Source organism: Cannabis sativa, chromosome X (assembly GCF_029168945.1).
Source record: "Cannabis sativa cultivar Pink pepper isolate KNU-18-1 chromosome X, ASM2916894v1, whole genome shotgun sequence".
In the NCBI taxonomy this organism is placed as follows: Eukaryota; Viridiplantae; Streptophyta; class Magnoliopsida; order Rosales; family Cannabaceae; genus Cannabis; species Cannabis sativa.
Genome location: NC_083610.1, coordinates 20,501,678 through 20,526,693, shown reverse-complemented (window position 1 = coordinate 20,526,693; position 25,016 = coordinate 20,501,678). Strand labels below are relative to the sequence as shown.

The 25,016-nt window shown below is 34.1% G+C and overlaps 4 protein-coding genes, 1 long non-coding RNA gene and 2 other non-coding genes across 7 annotated transcripts; 5 read left to right on the top strand and 2 right to left on the bottom strand.

Annotated features, from left to right (window-relative positions):
- The first annotated feature begins 524 nt into the window (after positions 1-524).
- On the top strand, positions 525-597 carry TRNAE-CUC (transfer RNA glutamic acid (anticodon CUC)). The gene has a single exon. It is a non-coding gene; the product is annotated as a tRNA-Glu (tRNA).
- A 211-nt stretch (positions 598-808) lies between these two features.
- LOC115702934 (protein DJ-1 homolog C) lies at positions 809-4,570 on the bottom strand. Its single transcript, XM_061105622.1, has 8 exons — positions 4,220-4,570; positions 3,940-4,140; positions 3,028-3,177; positions 2,744-2,923; positions 2,395-2,472; positions 1,950-2,150; positions 1,463-1,600; positions 809-1,378 (listed from the first exon to the last, which is right to left on the bottom strand). The coding sequence occupies exons 1-8, from the start codon at positions 4,478-4,480 to the stop codon at positions 1,166-1,168; spliced, it is 1,422 nt and encodes a 473-aa protein (XP_060961605.1). The 5' UTR covers positions 4,481-4,570; the 3' UTR covers positions 809-1,165.
- Positions 4,571-6,258: 1,688 nt separating this feature from the next.
- On the bottom strand, positions 6,259-8,503 carry LOC133032575 (uncharacterized). The gene is made up of 3 exons (XR_009685185.1): positions 8,351-8,503; positions 7,563-7,625; positions 6,259-6,487 (listed from the first exon to the last, which is right to left on the bottom strand). It is a non-coding gene; the product is annotated as an uncharacterized LOC133032575 (long non-coding RNA).
- Positions 8,504-9,595: 1,092 nt separating this feature from the next.
- LOC115702935 (methylcrotonoyl-CoA carboxylase beta chain, mitochondrial) lies at positions 9,596-14,036 on the top strand. Its single transcript, XM_030630408.2, has 10 exons — positions 9,596-9,908; positions 9,996-10,115; positions 10,385-10,819; positions 10,965-11,055; positions 11,319-11,569; positions 11,655-11,819; positions 12,588-12,662; positions 13,050-13,181; positions 13,589-13,645; positions 13,746-14,036. The coding sequence occupies exons 1-10, from the start codon at positions 9,714-9,716 to the stop codon at positions 13,947-13,949; spliced, it is 1,725 nt and encodes a 574-aa protein (XP_030486268.2). The 5' UTR covers positions 9,596-9,713; the 3' UTR covers positions 13,950-14,036.
- Positions 14,037-17,225: 3,189 nt separating this feature from the next.
- TRNAR-UCU (transfer RNA arginine (anticodon UCU)) lies at positions 17,226-17,298 on the top strand. Its single transcript has one exon. It is a non-coding gene; the product is annotated as a tRNA-Arg (tRNA).
- A 553-nt stretch (positions 17,299-17,851) lies between these two features.
- On the top strand, positions 17,852-19,782 carry LOC115703028 (thioredoxin M3, chloroplastic). The gene is made up of 2 exons (XM_030630511.2): positions 17,852-18,228; positions 19,266-19,782. The coding sequence occupies exons 1-2, from the start codon at positions 18,012-18,014 to the stop codon at positions 19,583-19,585; spliced, it is 537 nt and encodes a 178-aa protein (XP_030486371.2). The 5' UTR covers positions 17,852-18,011; the 3' UTR covers positions 19,586-19,782.
- A 1,138-nt stretch (positions 19,783-20,920) lies between these two features.
- On the top strand, positions 20,921-24,505 carry LOC115702937 (uncharacterized). Its single transcript, XM_030630409.2, has 2 exons — positions 20,921-21,216; positions 22,555-24,505. Exon 2 carries the CDS (start codon positions 22,579-22,581, stop codon positions 24,151-24,153), a length of 1,575 nt encoding a protein of 524 aa, XP_030486269.2. The 5' UTR covers positions 20,921-21,216; positions 22,555-22,578; the 3' UTR covers positions 24,154-24,505.
- The last annotated feature ends 511 nt before the right edge of the window (positions 24,506-25,016 follow it).

Here is a 25,016-nt window from a genome sequence, read left to right as displayed (position 1 = left end):
AATAACCAATTTCTTTTCTCTCTCATTCTTCTTCTTTTACCAAACAAACATATAGTTAATATTCCCTTTAGAAAAAGATAAAAAGACATGGTTATTGAGTATCACCCAACAATACACAAGTAACTCCAAAATGTATGTTCATATTGGCTAGGACTAAATATTTTTATTTAGTTAAAAAAATATGTAAATGTATATTTTCTTGGGGAACCATGGCCATTATAGCCTCAAGTGTGCATCCGCTCCTCCTTGAGGGGGAGTATTAAACTTGCTCGGATAGTGTTAGAGTTAGTTATTATTGTTAGTTGTTGTTTTTAAACAGTGATAAGGTAGTTAGAGAGTTTGTTATGACATTCTCTTTTGTACTCAATTACTATAAGTAGCTTTGCTTCCCCTGTAATAACACATGAACACTTCCATTAAAAAAAAAAAACTACACACGAACACGGGGATTGAAAATAAGATATCTCTGTTAACAAAATAAATAATGATATATATAAAGTTCTTTTGAACATAAGATATCAAAATCCGTTGTAGTCTAGTTGGTCAGGATACTCGGCTCTCACCCGAGAGACCCGGGTTCAAGTCCCGGCAACGGAATATTTTTTACACAAAATTTCATTTATATCGTTTGCAGGTTTAGTAAATAACTTTAATTATTTTTTTGTTACAAACAAAAAAACATAACATCAATTTTTTTTTTTCTCTTTTTTCAACCATTTTTCCCCCTCTCATTCTTCTTTTACCAAACAAACATATAGTTTATCTTCACTTAAAAGAAGCATGGTTAATATTGAGTATCACACAGCAATAAACATGTAACATAAGTTCACCTTATATGGTATTATTGGCCACAAAATTTCACCTAAAGCAAAGAAAAAGAAATCAACGTTATAACACTGGAATTCAACTTTCAAAGAACTACGACTTGTAAAAGCTATGCTATGACTTATATGATGCCTCTACTTCTATATTCATAAAATGGGGCTTTACAAGTTTCAAGGTAACCATTTTTCTGAAAAGGAAGATATATAGCCTCAAACGTGACAAGGGTCCAGTCCACTATGCCTCAGCTTATATTTTCCTCTACTACAAAGTCAGGTCCAGAATCTATACTCTTGATAAGAAAATTGTGTTCCAATTACAGAACTTGACACCCTATTACTTTTTAGCTTCTGGGGTACTCGTACACAAGTCCTTCTGCCACACTTCTTGCCCTTGCATGACCGAAGAGTTTACTTATTATAGCTAATGCGAACTCTGTTACTGTCGCTAGTCCCCGGCTTGTAATCAGTTTACCATCAATAACCACTTTGGTATCGTTGATTACTTCGTTGGTCAGTGAACTTAAGATAGAGGGATGGGCAGTGGCTTTCTTATCCTGTATTTTGTTGGCATATTTAGCATATAAGCAAGTGAGGTATCACTATAAGAAGAGATAAATAGGTTCATTTCATCACATTACCTTCAGTAAACCCTGTTTATGCAAGACTTGCGGTGAGGAACATACTGCTCCATAAATTCTTCCACCCAGTTTCTGTTCTTTGAGCAATTTCTTTAAAATCCTAGATTTGTTAAGTCGCTCGGCCCCAGCGATTCCTCCCTGAAATGTTACAACGAACCAGAGAGTTGAAGAATATAGTTTATGACAGTTTTAAGGCAATTTATTAAGATGTCTATGCATCTTGAAAACTTGAACATAAAATCTCTCCGAAATTCACAACTTCATTCCCAAGAGTACAAGCAGCAATGGGCCTTGTATATATTAAATGCTTAGACTAAACTGTACACAATTAATGTAGTACTTGTGCAATATTGATATAGTACTTGGCAAAATATTCATCAATATAAATATCAGAAGTCTATTAACAGAAATTATGTTCTTGTTTTTCATCAATGGAGACATGCAATTATAGTTAGTTCCATCACTGCAAAGTATTTGTCTGACTCACCGGGAGAATGATTAAATCGTATATTGACTCAGAAGTTTCTCGAATCAACTTGTCGGCAACTATCCTGGTTCCTTGAGAGGCTTTAATCTTTAGGGATTTTTCAACTGAAGCAACTACAACATCCACCTTAGCTCTTCTTAATATATCGGCAATAGTTACCACTTCAATCTCTTCAGAACCATTAGCAATTGGAATAAGAACCTGTCTAACATTCAAATAATGACAAACATAACTTATTAGACCACAAAACAATATTATTGACTATACATCTACTTGGAAATGCTGTCTATATCATGAATTGCTTTGAGTTTGAATGTGTTTAAAAAGGGTCAAGGTGAGCAATATGCAGAAAAATGACTTTCCCTATATTAGTAAGCAATGTAATGGATAAAACAACAAAAGATAACAGCAAAACAAAGATAGATTACAAATAAGAGCTACTTACACGAGGGTTGTGGTTAAAGGACCAATCCACTGTGTTGAATTCTTCCTTTCGTGATTCATTTTCTGAAGCACAGACCATCTAAAACGAAAGTGGCAAGAGCATTAGTGTAGGAATAATTCCAGCAAAAGGACAAAATAATTCAGCCCTTCTAAGCCAAAAGCAATGCTTAGTGGTCAAACCTATGCTACTAATCACACAATCTTTGCAGCTTGTTCTTTTAGTGATACTTAATTGAACTACAATGTTATTTTTTTCTAACACAGGAAGCCTCATTTTAAGTAATCTATCCTTAATTTAACTTCCTCTCTCCCACTCCAACATAATGAAAATTCAAAGTAGTATGGCTTACCAATAATTCTCCAACTTCTCTGGCCACAGACTCGCCAAATAACTGCTCCACGAGGCAAATCGCAAATTCAAAAGAAGTTCCAGGTCCCCGACTTGTTGTAAGCCCTCCAGAAACCTGGATATTCGACTTGACAGCCCAGAAGGTCGGAAGCTTGTCCATGAATGCAGGGTGGCATGTTGTCTTGCAAGACAAACTACATTAACATTAGCTATCCACAAACTTTGACCAGCAACAAATTCATCAAAATTAAAAACATGAACAAACAACAAACCAAGTTAATGCACCTGCTTTCTTTTTAGAAGACCCCATGGTAGAAGTGTTACAGCTGGAGCAGCACATATTGCTCCATAAAGTCCATTTTTCCCAGCATGTTTGCTTGTAATTTCTTTCAGAATTTCACAGTCTCTTAATCTCGCTGACCCTGGCATTCCTCCCTTAAAATGATATACATAATTCTATTCTCAGTTCATATCTAATTTTTTAACTAAAGCTGAACAAACAACTTCCCAACAATCAACATAACGTTATAGTGAGGAAAATTTACCAAACTATCAATATGAAAATGTTAGATTTGTTAGAATTTTTATTTGGATTTACATTAATTTTTATTGGTTTTATTAAAATAATTGATTAGATAATTTTTTGTTGTGTTAGTCCATATTATTAATGATCAATAATTAGGGCTTAGCATCTATGTGTGTAAAATCTAGTTGAAACAAAAGTGTAAGTTTTTCTAGTTAATTGAAGTCTTTGACAAATAAAACTCTTCCCTAACTCTATAAATAGATATTGTGTCATCATAATTTAATATTAAATAAATAATACTGCTGCTTCTGATTTAGAGAGAGCTAAGGAAAAAGACGATAATTACTATGAATCAATTAAGGACAGGTACTTAAATTGTGTTCTATATTATATGCAAATTAGTATCTTGGGTTATTTATTTTTCTAACAAAATTAGCAAAATAATCACACTAAATTTACACTAAGCGACCATAAGCACATTGTAAATTTATGGTCGGAAAAAGACTTGCTTTTTTTATGGTAGCATAGTATAATTTTTGATCATTTCTACGACTAAACATGATTATGTTGCTAAAAAAAAGTTTTAAAAAATTATTTTGCTAATAAAAAACTTCATAAATACTATTCTTACAAAGCACTAAGTCTAGATTAGTAAAAAGATAAGAACAAACCGGTAAAGCAACTAGGTCGAAAACTTGATTGGAACAGTTCTTAATGGAGGTGTCAGCTACCAACTTCGTACCACCTGAACCTTCAACCTCCAGCTGTGGCTCCACTGAGGCTACCGTCACATCAGCACCAGCTCGGCGGAGAACGTCTACAATGATAACAGCTTCCATTTCTTCGGTACCATAACCGATTGGTACCAGCACCTGCCCATGAAAGCTTATACTAAGTCCCCTGTTATGGATTTTAGTGAACTTAACTATGCAATAAGGATTTGGGAAAAACCTTTTTGGTAGGAACAGAAGTGGTGGTGATGGTGGTTGAGTCCGTTTGGGAAGTTGAGGTCGGCGGTGGTATTACAGAAATGGTTTTCGTGGATTGAGCAGAGTGTTTCGTAGTGGTTGCCATTAGATGTGAGGAGGCCATTGAAGCGATTGAGGAAGAAGGGAACCTCGGTGTGAATATAGTCATATGAGAGAGTTTCGGAGAAGGAAATTTGAGCGCGGTAGAGGAGAGAATCGAAGAGAAAGACTCCATGGACGCCATTTCCAGAATTCAGTTGAGTCTTTAGTGTACTCTCCTCCCTCTTATCTCGTTTTAATTGGCAAATTATAACATTTTGGAAGGAAAACTTGTTAGCTTTTTGCTATGTTTTTAATAATGTTAAATAATAGGATAATTAGCCGTAAACCTCTATGTTTAATTTTTATATCTTAGTAATTTGCGTCTCTTGTAAATAAATATTTAAGTTCAATATTTGATAGTACAGTAGAACCTCTATTTAAGAGAACTCTATTTAAGAATAACCTCTAATTTGTTATAAAAAAAATCAAGTCCCAATTTGGGCCAATTATAAATAAGAATAACCTATAAATTGTAATTAAAATTATAAATAAGAATAGCCTATAAATTGTAATTAGTTATACATTTTCTAAGTCCCGTATTAACAAAGTATATATCTATATAAGAATAATTACATCTTAATAAAATATATACATGTATTTTGTAAATTTATTTATGTAAAATTAATAATTTTATTTTAAATTCTAATACATGTATGGAATTATATTTACTCTAATATATTTCTATTATGATATATTATTAATGATTATTTATTGTTATTATTGTTATATTGATAATTTTTAGTTTTTTAATTTTTTTTTTCTAGTGTAACTCTATTTAGTTATAACCTCCCAATTAGAATATAATTTACTTAGTCCTAAGTGTATTCTTGGATAGAGGTTATACTGTAATAATACTTTAAGTTATAATTGTAAAATTTTGGTAGGTAGCTAACTGTTAATTACTAAAGTAAATTACTACGTGTTAATTTTTAATTGACCTAAATCATTAAATTTTTATTATTTTTTTAAAAAAATTAATTTAAATATACTAATAAAAAAAATAACACATGAACAATGACTTGATATTTAAACGTCAACCGTCTGTTATGGAGTTCCAAAAATATAACTTAAGTATTATTATCGCTAAAAATTAAACTTAGATATTTATTTACAATCGAGAGTTAAATTTATGTATTTATACTGTAAATTACTCTTTTATACATTCTTTTATCTTTTTTAGTGCAAAATATCTTTAAATTTATTTTTCTTTACAAATTTAAGATGTCATGTAAATATTACCGTTAAATACTAAATGAATAATCATTGTATATACTTGTGTATAGGACATGTGTTCATCAACCGCCCACACTACACAAACTGGCTGCACCACATAAAAAATTCGATTTGAAATCTTTTGCAGTGCGATTGTAGTTTGTAGTTTTAAATTTAATAATTACAGTTTAAATCGTACCGCACTATGTATTTTTAAAGTTACCAATTTTTACGATTTTTATTATTTTTTCATATAAGAATAAATATATGTGTATATTACATTCATTAGTATATATGTCATCATATTAAGACTTTAATAAGATTTTTAGTTAAAACTTTATTAGATTATTTTTTTGAATTTTCATTATGATGTTTAATTATTATCATAGTGTAAATCCTTTAAACTGCACTGCACTACACTGCATTTTCACAGTATAGTTTTTGCGGTTTTAAAATCTCGCGGTGCAGTTGTGGTTTTAGAAATTATAAAAACTGTATGTACGGTTTGGTTTGAAAAAATGTTCTAACTTACACTATCCGCACCGCGAACACTCCTACTTGTGTATACGTAACATTAAAACTCTTAACCTAAACTGTAACGCCCTAAATAATCAGGCACGCTACCCAAAATACTTATGAAACTCTAATCCTCTAATCGGGATTACTAATCAAAATAGCGCAGAATTTAAACTTTTATATTAAATAGAATGAAAATAAACTTGTAATATATTTAAACTTTCAAAATAGTTGGGATCCCAAAAATAATTACAAACTTATTACAAGTCTTTTCTTTCTAGCCGACCTAAGCGGCAAAACAGAATTCAAAAGTTCAACACTGATAGACCCTTAACCCACTTGGTCTGATATGGCTTGAACATGTACATTCTTCGTTTTGCTCCTCAAACTCATGGTTGATCAGCCACTGACTTACCTTTTCCTGCACAGTAGAGCACCCGTGAGCCAAGCCCAGCAAGACAGTATAAATCATAACAAATATAATATGTTCATCATGCTATTTAAACAGTAATGCCATTCATATATGTCTGTGTGTCACAGACCTGCATGTCACACTCACATGCCTATTTATGTCTACGTGGCGTAGGCCTATGTGTTGCGCTCACACATCTATATATATCTACGTGGTGTAGACCTACGTGTTGCTCTCACACGTCTAATTACAATAAGGCCTTAGAATAGTTCATCTCGGTTCTAGTTACCGAGTCCAACTTGATTATGCCTTGACACATAACCCTTAATCTTAATATGTAACACATAATTATTAGTGTCACTGCACTATTTGTCTATTTGCTATAGACCTGCATGTTACGCTCACATGCCTATTTATGTCTACGTGGCGTAGACCTACGTGTTGCTCTCACACGTCTATATACAATAAGGCCTCAGTAGGGTTTACCTCGGTTCTGATTACCGAGCCTAACCTGGTTATGCCTTGCTCGCATAACCCTATTCATGAATATACGTAATCCATGTATTACGTTCTTTCGGTGGTTTATCCTGGTGATATATACCAGGTCTAACCCAGTTATGTCTTATACACATAATTCTTAACATACATGCGTGTATTCAATATTTACTACAACATATATAATCTTAGGGTAATAACCCTAACTTGCATACTATGTAATCACTCATATGATACATTTCTATATACTCAGATAACATTTACTAAGAGTGTCAACCCTGACTCATGCTTTCACTCGACTCATAATATTCTAGGGTAATAACCCTAGACCGCATTAAAATTAAACTCAAGGTACTAGCTTACCGAGTCTAGTTTAATTATGCCTTAAGCGCATAATTCATAATTCCAATATATAGATATATCCGACACGGCATAGTATTACACAACATATATTACTAGGGTAATAACCCTAGGCTATTGAACCGCTCATGTTAGGGTAATAACCCTAATCCTGGTTACAATTACTCACATATATCATATTCAACATAAGCGCCACCGCGCACACTCTACGTGCAAACTACTGTCTTACCTGTTGTCCCGCAATAACAGAGATTCCAAACCCCTGGGTGCTCCTGATCAGGTGCCGGTAATCCTACTCACACAATCCGGGATTTCACAAATAGGGTTAATCCCCAATTTCACTTTCACAAAATATAAACATAGCATTCAAAACATAGATAATCAAATAGAGCTCGGAACGAGCTTTCCAACGATATAAAGAACATCCCAAACGGAGTCCCGAGTCAAAAGTTATGGCCAAAACAAAATTGAGAAAATAGAATTTCTCACTGCCAAATCCAGTCGCGACGGCCGAAAATCCCGTCGCGACGACTGGGTTTAGAACACCCCAAAACTCCATTTTTAAGGTCTTAAAATGCCAACCTTTCCTAGATTTCGAACCCCAACCAAACAGAGGGTAAAAACGCATAATAAGGCTCAAAAATCACAACTCAAATGCATCTAAATTCTCATTGCAAAAGCCAAAAATTCAGATTGCATAAACACAACAAAATCATGCTCAAACTAAGCAAATTCCAAGCTCAAGAACAAGAGCTTCATCTTCAACCATTTAAACAATTTTCCAGCCAACACAACATCACAATAACACATGATTCAATATTAGAAAGTACCCTAGAATCAAAATCCATGCTCAAGAACTTAAATCCAAAGATTAACACACTCAATTCATCAAGATTATAACCACACTTAAGAACATGCAATCACAAGGAAAGATACAACTCAAATCATGATTTTTCCATAACAATTCCAGCAAGATTCCACTAATTAAAATTCAATAAAAACTCAGCAAGAAATTACCTAAACTTCAAGCTCAAGAAACCACAATCCAAAGCTCCAATTCACACCCAACTTCAAGCAATTCTCAACAATCAACTTTGAAAATCAAATGGGCTTTAGGGAAAGAGAGGGTTTGGATGAGAGAGAGAGATGAAACCAGAAAAATAATTCATTTTCTCTCAAAAATCAATTTGGTTCAAGTAAATCACTTATGGTCAAATGACCATTTCGCCCTTAGGGCTTAAAACATACATATTCACTCACATGGGCAATTTAGCCATTTTATTCACACATAAATCCAATATAATTTCAGATTATTCATCAATAATAAGAATGCCAATTATTTCAATCCCAAATGAATTTCGGGCCCGAACCCGGTTCGGCCCGAAACACCCGGTTGTGACTATACCGCGCCAACCTGTCAGAACACACCTGAAAAGGCAACACAAGCATACTATATAATAATATAGTTCTATTAAGCACGTAATTAAATTAATCTCAACAATTTACCCTTCTCGAGTCATAATTACCAAAATGCCCCTGGCTCACCAACGGGGTCTTTAACATTTTAAATTTCATATAATTTCACATATATTGAACTATATAATAATATAATTCCTCAATTAACTCATAATTATCTAATTAGGGCTTTGCTAATCCTTTTTCTTAATTCCGGGTATTACATAAACAATCACCGGATTAGTAAAATTAAATGAAATTAAACAAAAATTCATAAATTCAATAATCTCAGAATATTTACTTATTGTCCATCGACTATTTTAACCTGATCTTAGGCTCTGACTCACCTTTATTGTGGACAATGTCCCAGATGGAATAAATGGTAGAGAATTGAGCCATATATAAGAACATGGGTTACTCTACTCATTGCCAATTGGTTTTGAGATGAAACCCCATAATTCTCAACAACCTTCCATGGACGAACCTTGTAGATGAACCCTTGGATTTTCAGGGCATTGGATTTTCATTAATGTTTGCGTTACTACATTCTCGCTTTTGTTTCGTCCTGCTCGCGCAAGTGCTTCCCTCTAGGCAGAACGCTTTTCTACCGATGTATTTTTACATTCCACAGCTTTGACAGATCGCTTAGCCCTATTCATCTTGGAGCGCTCAGTTTAAGAAAAAAATTTAATAGCTAAAAAAAATTCAAAAAATATAATTTAGTACATATAAAAATTTTAGAGAAAAATCACAAATTCACAATTAACTAATATTTTAATATTTTTCCTAAAAGCTAAAACCGAAAAAACGGATAGGAATTCCACGCAATTGAAAACTCAGCTGCCTTTGCCCAACCCAATAAATTGGGACTCAGCTTACAATTTCCATAGACAACACAGAGAGAGAAGAGGAAGAGAGAAAGAAAATGCTTCGTATATGGGGGAAGAAAGTATCGCCCTTTTCGCGTTCATGGAGGTTATCCGGCATAATGGCCGTTCAAACGAGGGACAACTCCTTTGGAGTTCTTCCTAACAGCGTTGATCAAACCTCCGAAGCCTTTTCTCGCAACTCCAAGGCCATGGCCGCCTTATTGTCTGATCTTCAATCCCATATCAATAAGGTATTTTCTTCTTTTATCTTAATTACTTCTGCTCATTGGAAATTCTTGTAGTTATTAATTTTTGAGTGTTTGTGAACAAAAAAAAAGGTTCTTGCTGGAGGAGGACCTGAAGCTGTGAAGAGAAACAGGAGCAGGAACAAACTTCTTCCCAGAGAACGTATTGATCGTTTGCTTGATCCTGGAGCTTCATTTCTTGAACTTTCTCAGGTTTGTAACAATTATGTCAAATTCAAATTGTTGTTTTTATTACAGCAAATTATATAATGATATAGCATATTGTTCATGTTAATTATATTGCCTTAAGGTAACAAGTGTCTTTAGTAATGGGTTGCAATTTTGATCAAATGTTGGTTTGAATTCTGATTTAAGCAAACCAATTCAGAGTTGATAGTCTGATTTGAACCCCAAGATGATGAGATGCATGAGTGTTCTGAAAGTGGTAACTTAGCATGTTAGTGACTATCTTATTTATGAAGCTTGCAGGCCATGAGCTATATGAGGAGTCTCTACCATCAGGTGGGATAGTTACTGGAATAGGTCCAGTGCATGGAAAACTTTGTATGTTTATGGCTAATGATCCTACTGTAAAGGGTGGAACTTATTTTCCAATAACTGTTAAAAAACATCTTCGGGCCCAAGAAATTGCGGCTGAGTGCAAATTACCATGCATATATCTTGTTGATAGTGGAGGAGCCTATCTTCCTAAGCAAGCAGAGGTCTTTCCTGATAAGGATAATTTTGGTAGAATTTTCTACAATCAAGCTTTAATGTCTGCTGCCGGCATTCCTCAAGTAGCTTTGGTACTAGGCTCTTGTACTGCTGGGGGTGCTTATATACCTTCAATGGCTGATGAAAGTGTCATGGTCAAGGGAAATGGTACCATATTTCTAGCAGGACCCCCACTTGTGAAGGTTGCTCCTGCCCTTCTGAATTTTGAAGTGCTTCATCTAATTTTGAAACATTTTTCTCAATTTATTCTTGCTTTTAGTTGTTTGTTCTATGGATGTTAAAATTCATAGGAAGCCCAATTTGATTTGAAGGATTATTTTTTAATAGGCTGCTACTGGAGAAGAAATATCAGCTGAGGATTTAGGTGGTGCTGATGTTCATTGCAAAACATCAGGAGTTTCAGATTATTTTGCTCAAGGTATATTTAATCAATATGTATATTGCCTCTCACATGCGTTTGCAATACTGTCAGTTATTGTTTGAAGTAAATTCAAGTTACACTCATGAGGACGTGCATCTGCCCATAGACATAATATCGTTGGCTAAGCTGTGCATGAGTTGTGATGTGATATTTTGCATTTATTTTTCTTAACCTATTTGTGTGAAATCTCTTTGTATCTAGGTGTACGCTAAGAGGACAAGAAGTTCACCTATTCATTAATACATTTATCTTTGTTGCAGATGAGCTGCATGGACTTGTCATTGGCAGGAATATCGTTAAGAACTTACACACCGCTGGGCAGGGACAGTTTCATAGTGGAGACCAAAACATAAATGTTGGATACGATTCCTATGAAGAACCATTGTATGATCCAAGTGAACTTCGTTCTATAGCACCAGTAGACCATAAGCAGCAATTCGATATCCGATCAATCATTGCCCGTATTGTTGATGGGAGCAAATTTGACGAATTCAAAAAATTATATGGCACTGTAAGAGCATTACTATCACTACTTTTTTCTGCAAATATATTTCCTCATACTATCTATAATATGTCATTAAATTGTATGTGGACAGACCCTTGTAACAGGCTTTGCTAGAATTTTTGGACAGCCAGTTGGAATAATTGGAAACAATGGTATATTGTTCAGTGAGTCTGCTCTGAAAGGAGCTCATTTCATTGAGTTATGCGCTCAACGAAAAATTCCCTTGGTCTTCCTTCAAAATATCAATGGATTTATGGTACAGTACTTTACTTTTGTTACTGGTTCGTGAATTTTCTTTTTTATTAATATTATTTCTTCCATGGTCAATATATCTGAATAAGGGTACCAATTTTTCTTAAGCCCATTCTAGAATGAGGAAGAAATGCTTGACAATTTATTGTTTATTAAAAGAGACTATATTTTGGGATTGTGACTATATAAATACAAATATGTCTGTATCTGTCTTAAGTTTCGTCTAACTAGGGAAGAAGCATATAAGGGATAGAGTCTCCCAGTTGAGATGCCCCCTTGTGAACTTATCTAGGCAATGGTTATTCTATTTTTTTTTCTTTCTCTTTTTATCATAAGCACACTTGGTGCTTAATTGAGACTAAGTCTCAATACCAAGAGATCCAAGGTTTGAACCTAGGTCTCATCCCAATTCCCAACCCTACCCCACCACTAGACCAAGACAATGGGTATTCTATTGAAATGGCAATATTTAGTGTATTTTGAAAGCTGTTGATTTTGTTTGCATATCTTTCGCTTTTCTTAAATAATAATACTAATAAATGATTTTAGAATCTTTCTAGCCCATAAAGGTCTGAATATATATATTTCATTGATCAAATACACTTTTGCACACAGAGTAGTTACTACTTACATTACATTTATTAATTTTTATTTAGTTGGAGTTTGGTTGAACTACAGTATTTTGTTCACACAGCAAGTTCGAGGTAAAAAATAAAAATATTAAAGTATGAAGTTTATTCAAAGTTGATAAAGCTTGCAACCATTTTGGTAGGTTGGATCAAGATCTGAGGCAGGTGGAATAGCAAAGGCTGGAGCAAAACTGGTGATGGCAGTTTCTTGTGCAAAGGTTCGTTCTTATAAATAATAGGTTTACCCATTTTTCCTTGAATAATCTTCTTTCAAAGGCTAAATTATATTTTGTCATATGTTTATGTTTTTGTTATAAAGAATGCATCCTATGTAATATGTTAAATAACTTTCCTATCAAAATTTTATTGAAAATACAAGAGTGAAGTAACTCCCTCTTTTCAAGGTATGATAGTTACAGAGAACTGTTATCAATGTTACAATAATGCTCCAGTGCTTTACAGTTAGCTCTTTATTTTTACTTTCATAACATGTTAGATTACGCAGTGCTGTGTGCATAACACATGCGCACACAATTTGTTTAGAATCTTAAAGAAAGAAGAAATGTGAAAGAATAGAAAGTAACGTTACAAACAATGCTGTGCAGATTCCAAAAGTAACTATAATTGTGGGTGGAAGCTATGGTGCTGGAAATTATGCAATGTGTGGCCGAGCATACAGTCCCAATTTCTTGTTTGTATGGCCAAATGCCCGAATATCAGTAATGGGTGGGGCTCAGGTAACCTTTACTTTTCCTTGGTTGCTTGCTTACCACCAATGTCAATAAGATACTGTTGCCTCCTTGCCTGCGAAGTGAGAATTGAAGCAATTACGAGTCATAATTCTGCATTTTCTGGTTGCTTCATGCATTCGTTGCATTTGCCTTATTCCTGGTTTCCTTTGACATCTGCTCATGTACTTGTCTAACATAGCAGATCAGTAAAATTTATTTTACTATATTCAAAATGCATGTTAGACACTGGTGATTTTGATTTTTAACAATTGCTGACTTATTTTTTAAAAAAAAGATTATTGCTGCCAAAATAATGTCTGCTGATGTCTCTCCCCCAAAACAAAGTTTCTACCTCCACAATTCAAACTCGGGTGTGGATTAAGTCGTAACATGTTTTTTATTGGAACATTCAGGCTGCTGGTGTGCTGTCTCAAATAGAAGGTAGCAGCAAGAAAAAGCAAGGAATAAAGGTACAATTCATTGCCTTTGTAAAAAAGATTGTGTGGATATTACTTTGTAGACACTGGTTGTCAATGATGGTCTTCCATTTCGGTTTTGCTTTTGTTTTAGTGGGAGAAAGACGAGGATGAGGCATTCAAGGCGAAGGTAATGGAGGCATTCGATAAAGAAGGAAATCCTTATTACTCGACAGCAAGGCTCTGGGATGATGGTGTTATTGATCCAGCTGATACAAGAAAGGTTATTGGACTTTCCATCTCTGCTTCTTTAAACCGTACCCCTGAAGATACTAAGTTTGGTGTCTTTAGGATGTAAGAATAGAATGACTAACTCTCTTACTGTGCATTTATATGTAATTATGTATATATTTTACTCTTCAATAATACAAGATTGAGTAACAAAGGAATGGAAAGACATCTCATACTCTGACCTTGAAAAAAAATGAAGAAAAGAAGAAAGATTATATGCACAGAAAATGAGCTGTCTTCTTCTTTCATCCCTTGTTAGTATAATAAATCATGTCAATGAAATCCATAAACATATTTCTTAGTGTAAGATTTAAAACATAATCTAATCAAAATTATGCCACATCAATTATTTGTTAGACTAACTCTTAGTCAAAATAATACAAAAAAAGATTAATTATTTTCAAATCAAATTCATAATTCATTTTCATATTTATAAATACTCTCTACCAAACATAGTTAGTGTAAAGACTTGAGAGTGCACCTACAACATAAAAAGTTTAATCATCCGAAAAGGAAAACTATTATTTGTTTACTTTCTTTCCACTTATCTCTCTTAAATTTTCTTTCCTTCCATTTTCAAGCACATTCCTCAACACTATCCATTCCCCTTCAAACTTTAGCAAGAGCATCGCCTGTTTGGATTGGAGTTTCTTTCTTTGATTTGAGCCGTATTCAATTTCTTGTAAAGCTAAATGATAGATTCCTTTGATGTCAAAAACTATGCCTACTTTTCAATTTTTTCTTTTTAACATGCTAGAAAATAATTACAGTAGAACCTCTATTTAAAAATACTCTATTCAAGAATAACCTCTAATTTGTTATAAAAAAGTCAAGTCCCAATTTAATTTGGGCCAGTTATAAATAAGAATAACCTCTAAATTGTAATTAGTTATACATTTTTTAAGTCCCGTATTACCAAAGTATACCTCTATATAAGAATAATTACATCTTAATAAAATATATACATGTATTTTGTAAATTTATTTATGTAAAATTAATAATTTTATTTTAAATTATAATACATGTATGAATATTATATTTACTCTAAAATATTTTTATTATGATATAGTATTAATGGGGAAATTTGATTTTCTATACTTAGAAAATCAAAATTTTTTTTCCCTAAACCAAAAATTTAAAACCTAAAAAAACTATTCTTTTTTTTCAAAACCCCAAAAATACCCCCCTCACAATATTCTCTCTCTGCATCATCTCTCTCTCCCTCTACTCACCCCAACCGCCCACCCTCACCCGAACCACCCTCACCCACCCACGTCAACCCAGCCTTGGAGATCCACCACCCTCACCCCCGTCGACCACAACCCCAACCCCTCCGACCCCAACCCCAACCCGAAAGAGCAACCCCGCCCCCGAAACTTTTTTTTTTTTTTTCCTGCGATTTGAGAGAGGGAAGAAGACAAAGGTCCGATGGTCGGACCTTGGGGGTCCGATGGGTCCGACCATCGGACCCATCGGACCCCCAAGGTCCGACCGGTTGTTTTTAATTTTTTTTTTTTTTTTCTGCGATTTTGGAGAGAGAGGAAGAAAGAGGTCCGATGGTCGGACCTTCGGGTCCGATGGGTCCGACCATCGGACCCATCGGACCCGAAGGTCCGACCGGCTTTTAATTTTTTTTTTTTTTTTTTCCCGCGATTTGAGAGAGGTCCGATGGTCGGACCTTGGGGTCCGATGGGTCCGATTGGTCGGACCCCATCGGACCCCATGGTCCGACCATCGGACCCAGGGTGTGGGATTATTGGGGCCAGAAGCTAGATAGAGAGAGAAAGAGAGATAGTTTTAGTTTGGGGGTATTTTTGGGGTTTTGAAAAAAAAGGTATAGTTTTTTTAGGGTTTAAATTATTGGTTTAGAAATCAAATTTTTTGATTTTCTAAGTATAGAAAATCAAATTTCCCTATTAATGATTATTTATTCTTATTATTGTTACGTTGATATTTTTTGGTTTTTTAATTTTCTTTTTCTAGTGTAACTCTATTTAGTTATAACCTTTCAATTAGAATATAATTTATTTGGTCCTAAATGTATTCTTGGATAGAGGTTCTACTGTATAATATAAATGAATAATTACATAAGGCACCATTTTTTGTAAAATATTTACATTTTTACGTTCAAAGAATGTTTTTTTTTTTATATTTTTACGGTTTTCCAAAAAATAATACGAAAACAACATAAAATCAACAAGAAAATAACATAAAAAGTAACATGAAAATAACATCAAAATAACAACAAAAAAACAACAAAAAATAACATACATATAACAAAAAATTAACAACAAATGCACAAAATTTCAACATAAAAGACCGTATTTTATGCAAATAAAATCAAAAAAATCGTAAAAATATTTAAAATTCCGTGAAACCGTATTTTTGTTGTTTTTTTGTTGTTTTTGTGCATTTGTGAAATTAACCCTAATATAAATTTACTAATTAGTTTTGAGATATAACATTGTAATGTTCCTTTATTAAATTATAAAGTGTTTCTAATGCATTGATGTATTTTCTATTTATTTCGACAACTAAAATTTTTTAGGGTGATTCTACAATGCACTCTTTTAAAAAGAATGTACTGATAAACTCTTAACTTGTTTCGGCATCCAAAAGAATTTTTTAGTCTAATTTTTTTTTCATATTCATGTACGTTATATCTATTTAAGATATCCTACAAAATTTTGAGAAATTCGGAATAATTTACAATATAGAAAACAATATTCAAACGGTCTATTTTACACGCGTATAAAATAAAATAGTCATGCGTGCAACACACTGTTTGAACGTAGTTTTTGACGTGTTAAGCTTTTTTCAATTTCTTAAAATTTTACAAAATGTCTTAAATAACTATAACATACATGACCATGAGAAAAAATTTGACTAAAAAATTATTTCAGATGCTAAAACAGATTTGGTTGCATCAATATATCTATTTTAAGGGGTGCATTGTAGAATTTTCCAAAAATTTTTTAGTTTAATTTTTTTTATATATTCGTGTGTGTTATATTTATTTATAATTACTAATTTTTTAAAAATTTGAAATAATTTACAATATAGAAATTAGTGTCTAAACCTTCTATTTCACACGCGAATAAAATAAAATAGTCACGCATGCAATACACTATTTGAACCCTATTTTTGATGTGTTAATTTTTTTTGAATTTCTTAAAATTTTACTAGATGTCTTAAATAACTCATATGAGAAAAAATTTGACTAAAAACTTTTTTGGAATATCAAAATACATAAAGATGTATCGATGCATTCTATTAGAGGAGGTGCATGGTAGAATTTACTTAAATTGTATATTAGTTAAATAAGGCCATAGTATACGTCGAAGCGCCCGTGGCCTAATGGATAAGGCGTTTGACTTCTAATCAAACGATTGTGGGTTCGAGTCCCACCGGGCGTGCTTTCTCTTTTATTTTCTTCTTATATTTTTCCTCACGTTTTTTAATTCGTTCAATCACTTTGTCATTTTCTCTAACCAATCACCCACATCCACAACTTCTTTTTCTCTCACTATCCTATAAAAATAATTAAAAAATTCTATAAAAAGAATGCAACGATACATTTTTGTCTGTTTTAGTATTCACAATAATTTTTAGGCCATTTTTTTTTTTCATGTTCATGCAAATTATAATTATTTAAAAAATTATACAAAATTTTAAGAAATTCGAAAAAGTTTAACACGTCGAAAATTGTGTGTTGCACGCGTGACTATTTTATTTTATATGCGTGTAAAATAGACTGTTTAAATATTATTTTCAGTACTATAAATTATTTTGAGTTTTTCAAAATTTTATAAAATATTTTAGGGCTCGTTTGGAACGCCGTATTAGGTCGTATTGTATTGTATTGTATTATATTGAATTGGATTATATATCATATTCGAAAAATATTACCACATGTAGTTTTACATAAACATATATAAAAAAATTAAATTTAAAAAAATTCTTTTAGACACCAAAATATTTAAAAAAAATATGTGCATTGTAGAATCAGTTTCAAAATAATTAAGTATAAATTTGGAATTTATTCTCATTTCAATTTCATCTCCTTACTTATATAATACTAAACTACTAAGCACTTATTACCAGTTCACAGTTCACTCTCCTCTTTCCCATGGCGGCCTCTGCTTATTACCATCCAACTACCCCACGCGCTTGCTCACGCGCTCTCCAATCTCCACTCTCTTCGCTCTCTCCGTCCTCTCGCTCTGACCTCAACGCCGCTTCGTCTTTCGTCTCATTTCCCCTCCATTCCAGGTTCACTGAGGTCCTTAAGGTTTCCAATCTTAGGCTCCCTTCTCTCAAGGTTCTCTGCGTCCGTGAATCCAGAGGTACTCTCTTTCCGAACTCTTTTGCGATTTCGATTTTGGTTTTTCATAAGAGGGGAAATAGGGATCTTGATGTATGACAATTGAAGATGAAATTAAGCTTGGGCAAGGGAATAGTTTATTTTTATATTCTTTTTTGTAATGTAGTGGGAATCTTTGGTTGAACATGTAAAAATTTATGTTAATTCTAATTAAGAACTTGTTTTTGAATTGGATCTCAAATTAAGGGTCATCTTGATAGTATTGGGTGGGGAGTGAGTTGATAAACCTCGTTAGGGATGTTATTTTCTGAAGAAATGTTCAGTTACTATTGCGTTGAAGTTTGATCTTTCTGCTGGATTTTTAGATGTCTTATAGGTTATCTTGCAGAGAAACTTGTACTGATGTTTGGATTAATCTATGATTTAGAAGATATCCATTGACAGTTACTGAAATGGGTTACTGGGCATCTTTCAGATTTGCATGGAGTATTGTAACTCTATGGGAATTGTAGTTTATATAAAGCTTTTCTTTAAGTGGTAAATTTAGTTTAGGATGTTTAATCATGTTGACTCCTTGGATAAAGAATGCTAGAAATGAAAGATTTGATTAATTGTTCTGATTTTTGGATGCTCATGCAATTCAACTCGTTAGTTAATTATTCAAGTTGCATTTTCTTTAATTAAAAGTTTCATTGGGAAATTCCAACGATGAGATGAAAATGAAACTCCCCTTGTTCTTAACTTCAAGGGAATTGTTAGTTGTTGAAATTTGATAATCTGGAATGTGTGGCATCTACCTGGAACTTTAAATCGTGAAATTAAAGTTTCTTGCCATGGACTTTGGTCTCAAGAAAGAATATATATCCTTCACTAATAGAAAAGAATATCATTCTGTTTAGTGCCCAAGTCTTCTTATCATTTTCCTTTGTTGATTCATGTTTGTAAATAGAATATTTTCGTTTGTTGCTTTCTAACCTTTGTGTGAGCTAAAAGATTTATGTGAAAATGTAGATGTAAATTTTGACTCTGGCTAACTCTCTGGACATTTGATATATGCAGCTCCAGAAATTTCCAAGGACACATGGGAAACTTCTGTTCTAAACAGCGAAACTCCTGTTCTAGTTGAATTCTATGCGAGTTGGTGTGGACCGTGCAGGATGGTTCACCGTGTAATTGATGAACTCGCTGCAGAGTATGCTGGGAAGCTTAATTGCTTTGTACTCAACACTGACAATGACTTGAAAATTGCAGAGGAGTACGAAATCAAGGCTGTACCAGTGGTTTTGCTCTTTAAGAAAGGGAAGAAATGCGAGTCTGTGGTTGGCACCATGCCGAAGGAGTTCTATGTAGCTGCGATCGATAGGGTTCTGAAGTCATAAAGCATGTTTCAGGGTGCATTACAAGAAACTACATGAAAGTTTATATTTTCTTCCGGCAATGTGTTCTGCAAATTTTTTGCTGAGAATCTTCGGCTTGGAACTATATAGGCTGTACATATATTAGATGTATGCCTACCTAGATAGTTTTTACCAGCGTTGTAGTACTTCTTGTTATATAAAAATGGTCTTGTTCTTTACATTTTGTTAGTCATTCAGTTCTTTCAATTTGATACTAATGCATGAGTCGCATTCTACGCATTCTACGGGTCTTTCGAGAATTTCACTGGGCATTTTTCTTATTTTGGAGTCTTGACTTGACTTTGAGGCAAATCCCTGGCTAAGATTTTGCATTTGCTAGATTTTCAATGCTTTTAAGAAACTAATTTAATCTATTATAAACACTCATGAAAGTTAGTAGATGGTGAACATCTCTGCATTAGGCATAAAGCATAGTTAAAAAATAGTTGAGAAAGTACCATTCGACCATCTTGGGCTATTATTGGATGAAATAATGATAAAATTGGATAAAAATATGAATAGAGATCCCATTTTGTACCAGAATTTCGGTTAGAAAATTGAATCAAAGTTAATGTGTATGTTTACATATTATTACTCATATATTATTCAGAAACAAATTGTTTGTAAGGTGCCGACGCATATAAACCAGCTGTTAGTTAGCTTAATGTTGATGATATTAAACTCTCTTAACTTGTAATTACTTCTAAAGCTCAATTAGCCTATTGCGGTATTTCGAAAGAGTCTTACATGAGTGAGTAATCTAGTGACAAAGTGCTTATCCCCAAATGGTTTTCCGAGATAGAGATCTTGAGTTCGAATCTAAGTAGTTTTTTTGGGAGCCCTAAATGTGAGGACATTGTCTTGGACTGCCACCCTAGCCATTGACATCCATCTCAAGGTCATTCATGCACCTAATGCTATGTTGGGGCTCATGTAATATACCTAATCGTAGAAGGGTGACTCGCCCCAAAAAGTCTTGACGAACATTCGTGAGCGGGGTTAAAGCTCTCATGGTTACACCAAAAGAGAGAAAGGAGCCACACGAGTAGACCCAAAAAATAAAGTCTTAGATGTAAGACTTCTTAAAATTTTAAGGATAAAATACACTAATTGTTAAAATGTTAGGCAAAACAAAACTGCACAAATTAAAAAATCAACAGCCCACTTTTGTAATCAAGATTAAAGGTATGTTAATACATTTTCCAGACTAATGCCAATTATATTCCACCAAGATTAGAGGTTTAAATTAAGTTTTTTTTTTAATAATCAAAATAAAAGAGTCATTATAAATAGATAGATAGTGTATTGACCTAGAAGAAGAACATACAGAAAAGGAAAGTGTTTATTCTGGGCTTAACATAAGCCCAACAAAAAAAAAAAAGCTGCTTCACACTCAACTTTGTTCCTTACTATAAATATGAAAAAACCTCACATAAATAACTAAATAATAATTGCTTAAATTAAATCTCATTTCTTTACCTTTTCTACAAGAATTAAAAATATAAATAAATAAAAAATCTGCATATTAGTCCTATAATAAGTTCCCCAACACAAACAAAGACAGGACTCATTTTCTCATCGCCCCATATAAATTTCCTCCAACTCACACTCAGGTAAACCTTTTTAATTTATTTCTTTTATTTTATTATTTTAGGGGATCATTTTTACTTATATTTATTTTAATTAGGTAGATCGATTATGATTCTTCTGGGTTTTCAAGTACCCTTTTTTTCAATCAAATTATGGAAATTGATTTCTGGGATTACCATTTTTGCTAACGTTTGTCGGTTTGAAGCTTCATGTTTGAATAGTTTATCGTTATTATGCTGTTAATTAGCTAAAAATTCCATGCAAAAACATAGAACTAGCATCACCTAGAACCACAAGTTTTTAATCTTTGTATTTCGTATTTCCCCCTTTTGTTATATGATTGAAGTTTCCCTATCCTAGAATTGGGTTTAATGTTAACTTATCGTATTGTACATGTTGCCGCGGATTATACAATTTTTTTTTTTTTGGTGATAAGTTTTTGTGTAGTTTGAATGCTTTACATGTTTTCTTTGCAATTGTCAAATGCGTGGAAAACAGTTGCTTGAAATTTCCTGTTAGCAGCTGTCATTAACAGATTGTTTCTCTTGTTTTTCATTCCAAATGTATGGTATTTCGTTTGCCTGTGCAGCCAATGGAGCTTAATTGAAAATCATGTGTTACAATGGGTTTTCATGTTGTGTTGCTTGTTCTGAGTTAGCTGAGATTTTTTAGATTCCTATTTCATGTCAATCTTTCATTGATAAGGAACAACACATATGTAATTAATTATGTTTATTGCCATGGATTCTGGTGAACTATTTGGTAAAAGTTTGGCCTAACATTAATAAGATAGATAATTAGTTAAGACATTAGTGTTTATAATGCTTATGGTGAGAGTCACCCTTTGGCAAGGACTCGTTTGGTGGTTGTTGAACTTGAAACCTTCAAGTTCACAGTGTAGAAATAGTGTTAATGCTACCTAGTGGGTATGGAGATGAAATTACAGATGTACATGTGTGCTAACATGCTTAAATTAATAGTTTTAGGTTTAGTCCTATTTTTCATGGTTTTGCTTGACCATGGTTTCTCTGTGATAAATCTATATACAAAAGCTTTGCATGCAGAGTACAACACAGATTCAGTAATTGCAAGGTTGATATCTATTGCATGTGAAACTTCTGTGCCTTATAATTTCCGATGTGTTGCCTTAATTTTCACAGTAATTTCTGTCATATTTGCGACTCTTTTTATTCCTTTTTATATCAGAGGGAGACCTCAAATATTGAAGTCGTTGATTGGCTAAGTCAGCACTCGTGCTTCTTATATGTGTAGTCAGTGTTATCTGCAGCTTGCACATTTTTTGCATCAGCTTGTAACAATCCTAATCTATATTATTTGTCTTGCTTATCCTCCATGTACAGAATTATTAGTTTAGTTGAGCAGTCATGGCTTATTCAAATACATCAGCGTCACTAGTGCGTTTGGACTCCTATGAGCAAAGAGCACATATTGCAGGTTCAAGCACAAATACACTCGAAGCTCCATTCAACCAGCCAAGTCGAAGCTCCTCTGATGGTCACGTCGCTATCCTTTGGGATATTGAGAATTGCCCTGTCCCAAGTGATGTTCGCCCTGAAGATGTAGCTGGTAATATTAGAATGGCTTTGAGGCTGCATCCTTTAATTGAAGGAGTTGTTACGACGTTTTCTGCCTATGGTGACTTTAATGCCTTCCCCAGGAGGCTTCGGGAGGGTTGCCAGAGAACTGGTGTCAAACTCATTGATGTTCCAAATGGAAGAAAGGATGCTGCCGATAAGGCCATTTTAGTTGATATGTTTTTATTTGCCCTAGACAACCCTCCCCCTTCCTTCATTATGCTAATATCTGGGGATGTTGATTTTGCTCCAGCACTTCATATACTTGGTCAACGGGGTTATACCGTGATTCTTGTTATCCCTTCTGGGGTTGGTGTTTCATCTGCTCTATGCAATGCTGGAAAGTTTGTGTGGGACTGGCCAAGCGTGGCTCGCGGGGAAGGCTTTGCTCCACCTTCTAGGGCTTTAATTCCCCCTCGTGCTGGACCAGCTGGTTACTTCATGGGGTGTCAGATCAATGACAATGTCCAAAATGAAGAAGAAGCCATTGTACATAGGGGGGTCTCACAAAGTTATTACAGCTCAAGAGATTTGTCGATAGTGTCACAGTCACTGACAGAATACAACAGTAGTTATATAACGCCTTACAACTCTTCAGCTCTGAGGTCAAACAGTGTACCGTCTGGCTTGAATGAAGCTTCTGCAGGGCCTGCTATTTCTGCTGATCTGAGTGACTCTACTTTATGGGTGCAGCCTGGGGACTTGAATGGCCTAAAGGGTCAGCTAGTAAAGTTGCTTGAACTTTCAGGAGGATGCCTTCCTCTCAACCGAGTTCCTGCTGACTACCATAAAGTTTTCGGGAGGCCTCTTTATGTATCTGAATATGGTGTAGTTAAGCTTGTAAACCTTTTCAATAAGATGAGCGACACAATAGCTGTGGACGGTAAAGGCCAAAGAAAATTTGTCTATCTTTGGAACTGGAAAACAGGCCCAAGTGCACCACCTATGATTTTAACAAGGAAGGATAATAAGAAAGGGAAGGCATCTCAGGAAGAGTGCACAGATAATGTCACAGGTAATGTTTCATCCGATGAGTTGTCAGACGAGGAAAGAGTAGTCACTGAAGAACATGATGAAAGACTGAACCAAGAAAAGACTAATTTGGAAACAATGACTCAATGTGATAACGATTACCAACTAGAGCAGTTTAAATACGAGCTGCAAGAGATACTAGTCAGCTATTCTTGTCGAATTTTCGTTGGTTGTTTCGAAGAAATATATGAGCAAAGATACAAGAAACCACTAGACTTTCAAAAGTTCGGTGTTGATCAGCTTGAGGAGCTGTTTGAAAAGCTCAAAGATGTGGTAGTGTTGCATGAAGAACCTGTAAGCAAGAACAAGTTCCTGGCTGCAGTTGGCGGGTAGAAATTTTTCAGTAGTTGCCCGTTTCTTGTAGCCTTGAAGTTTTAAGTTATACGAGGACAGAGAATCGAGTATGCTTTCGGGTTGCCCAGTCTCTGCCCGCGTTTGTTCACTGTTTTTTCAAATTCTTTTACAATGTACTAAGAAACAATGAAGTAGAAGCTGGGCCACCTTTTTTTTAATCCCTTGTGAATGTGTTCTGCCATGGATATGTAAGCTTATTATATAAACATTTCCATGTGAGACTCATACCCAGTCAGTGTAAGTTCATAGCTGATCTATTCCTAAAAAGCTTTAAGTGTATATTGTTTTTTTATTTTATTTTTTCCTTGTAATAAAATTCAGCATTAGTCAAGAGTTGGTTGAATAATTCTGCTCTTTCTTACATTCTTAATGGTATCAATTGGATATGATATCAGATCAACTAAATAGGTTCAGACTCCAAATCTCTGTTTTCCTTACAATGACAAGTGCCCAACATTTCAATTGACAGTTTTCCTTACAATGTTTTCTATTCTTTCATCATCGGCGAATCAAGTGAATCCTTTTTACTGTACCGTACACTAAAAGTAGAATTTCACATCAATAATATAATTGACTTCTGATGACTGAAGCCAAGTACTTATCATGCACATGTTTTCAGAGTTCTCCTGAATCTCTTATTCGTCCTTCTCTGTTATGGTCGGACTACTGTTGAGATCAGTGCAGAAGATGAACCCGAAATCTCCCCTTTCCCAGACTCCATCAACAACAATGAATCTTAAAATTCGGTTAGACCGATTGGAGTTAGGAAGCTTAAACAAATTTGGAGGCGGTTTTTCTTCTCGGTTCGAGGTGTGGAAACAAGACTTCAAGTAGTAGGGACA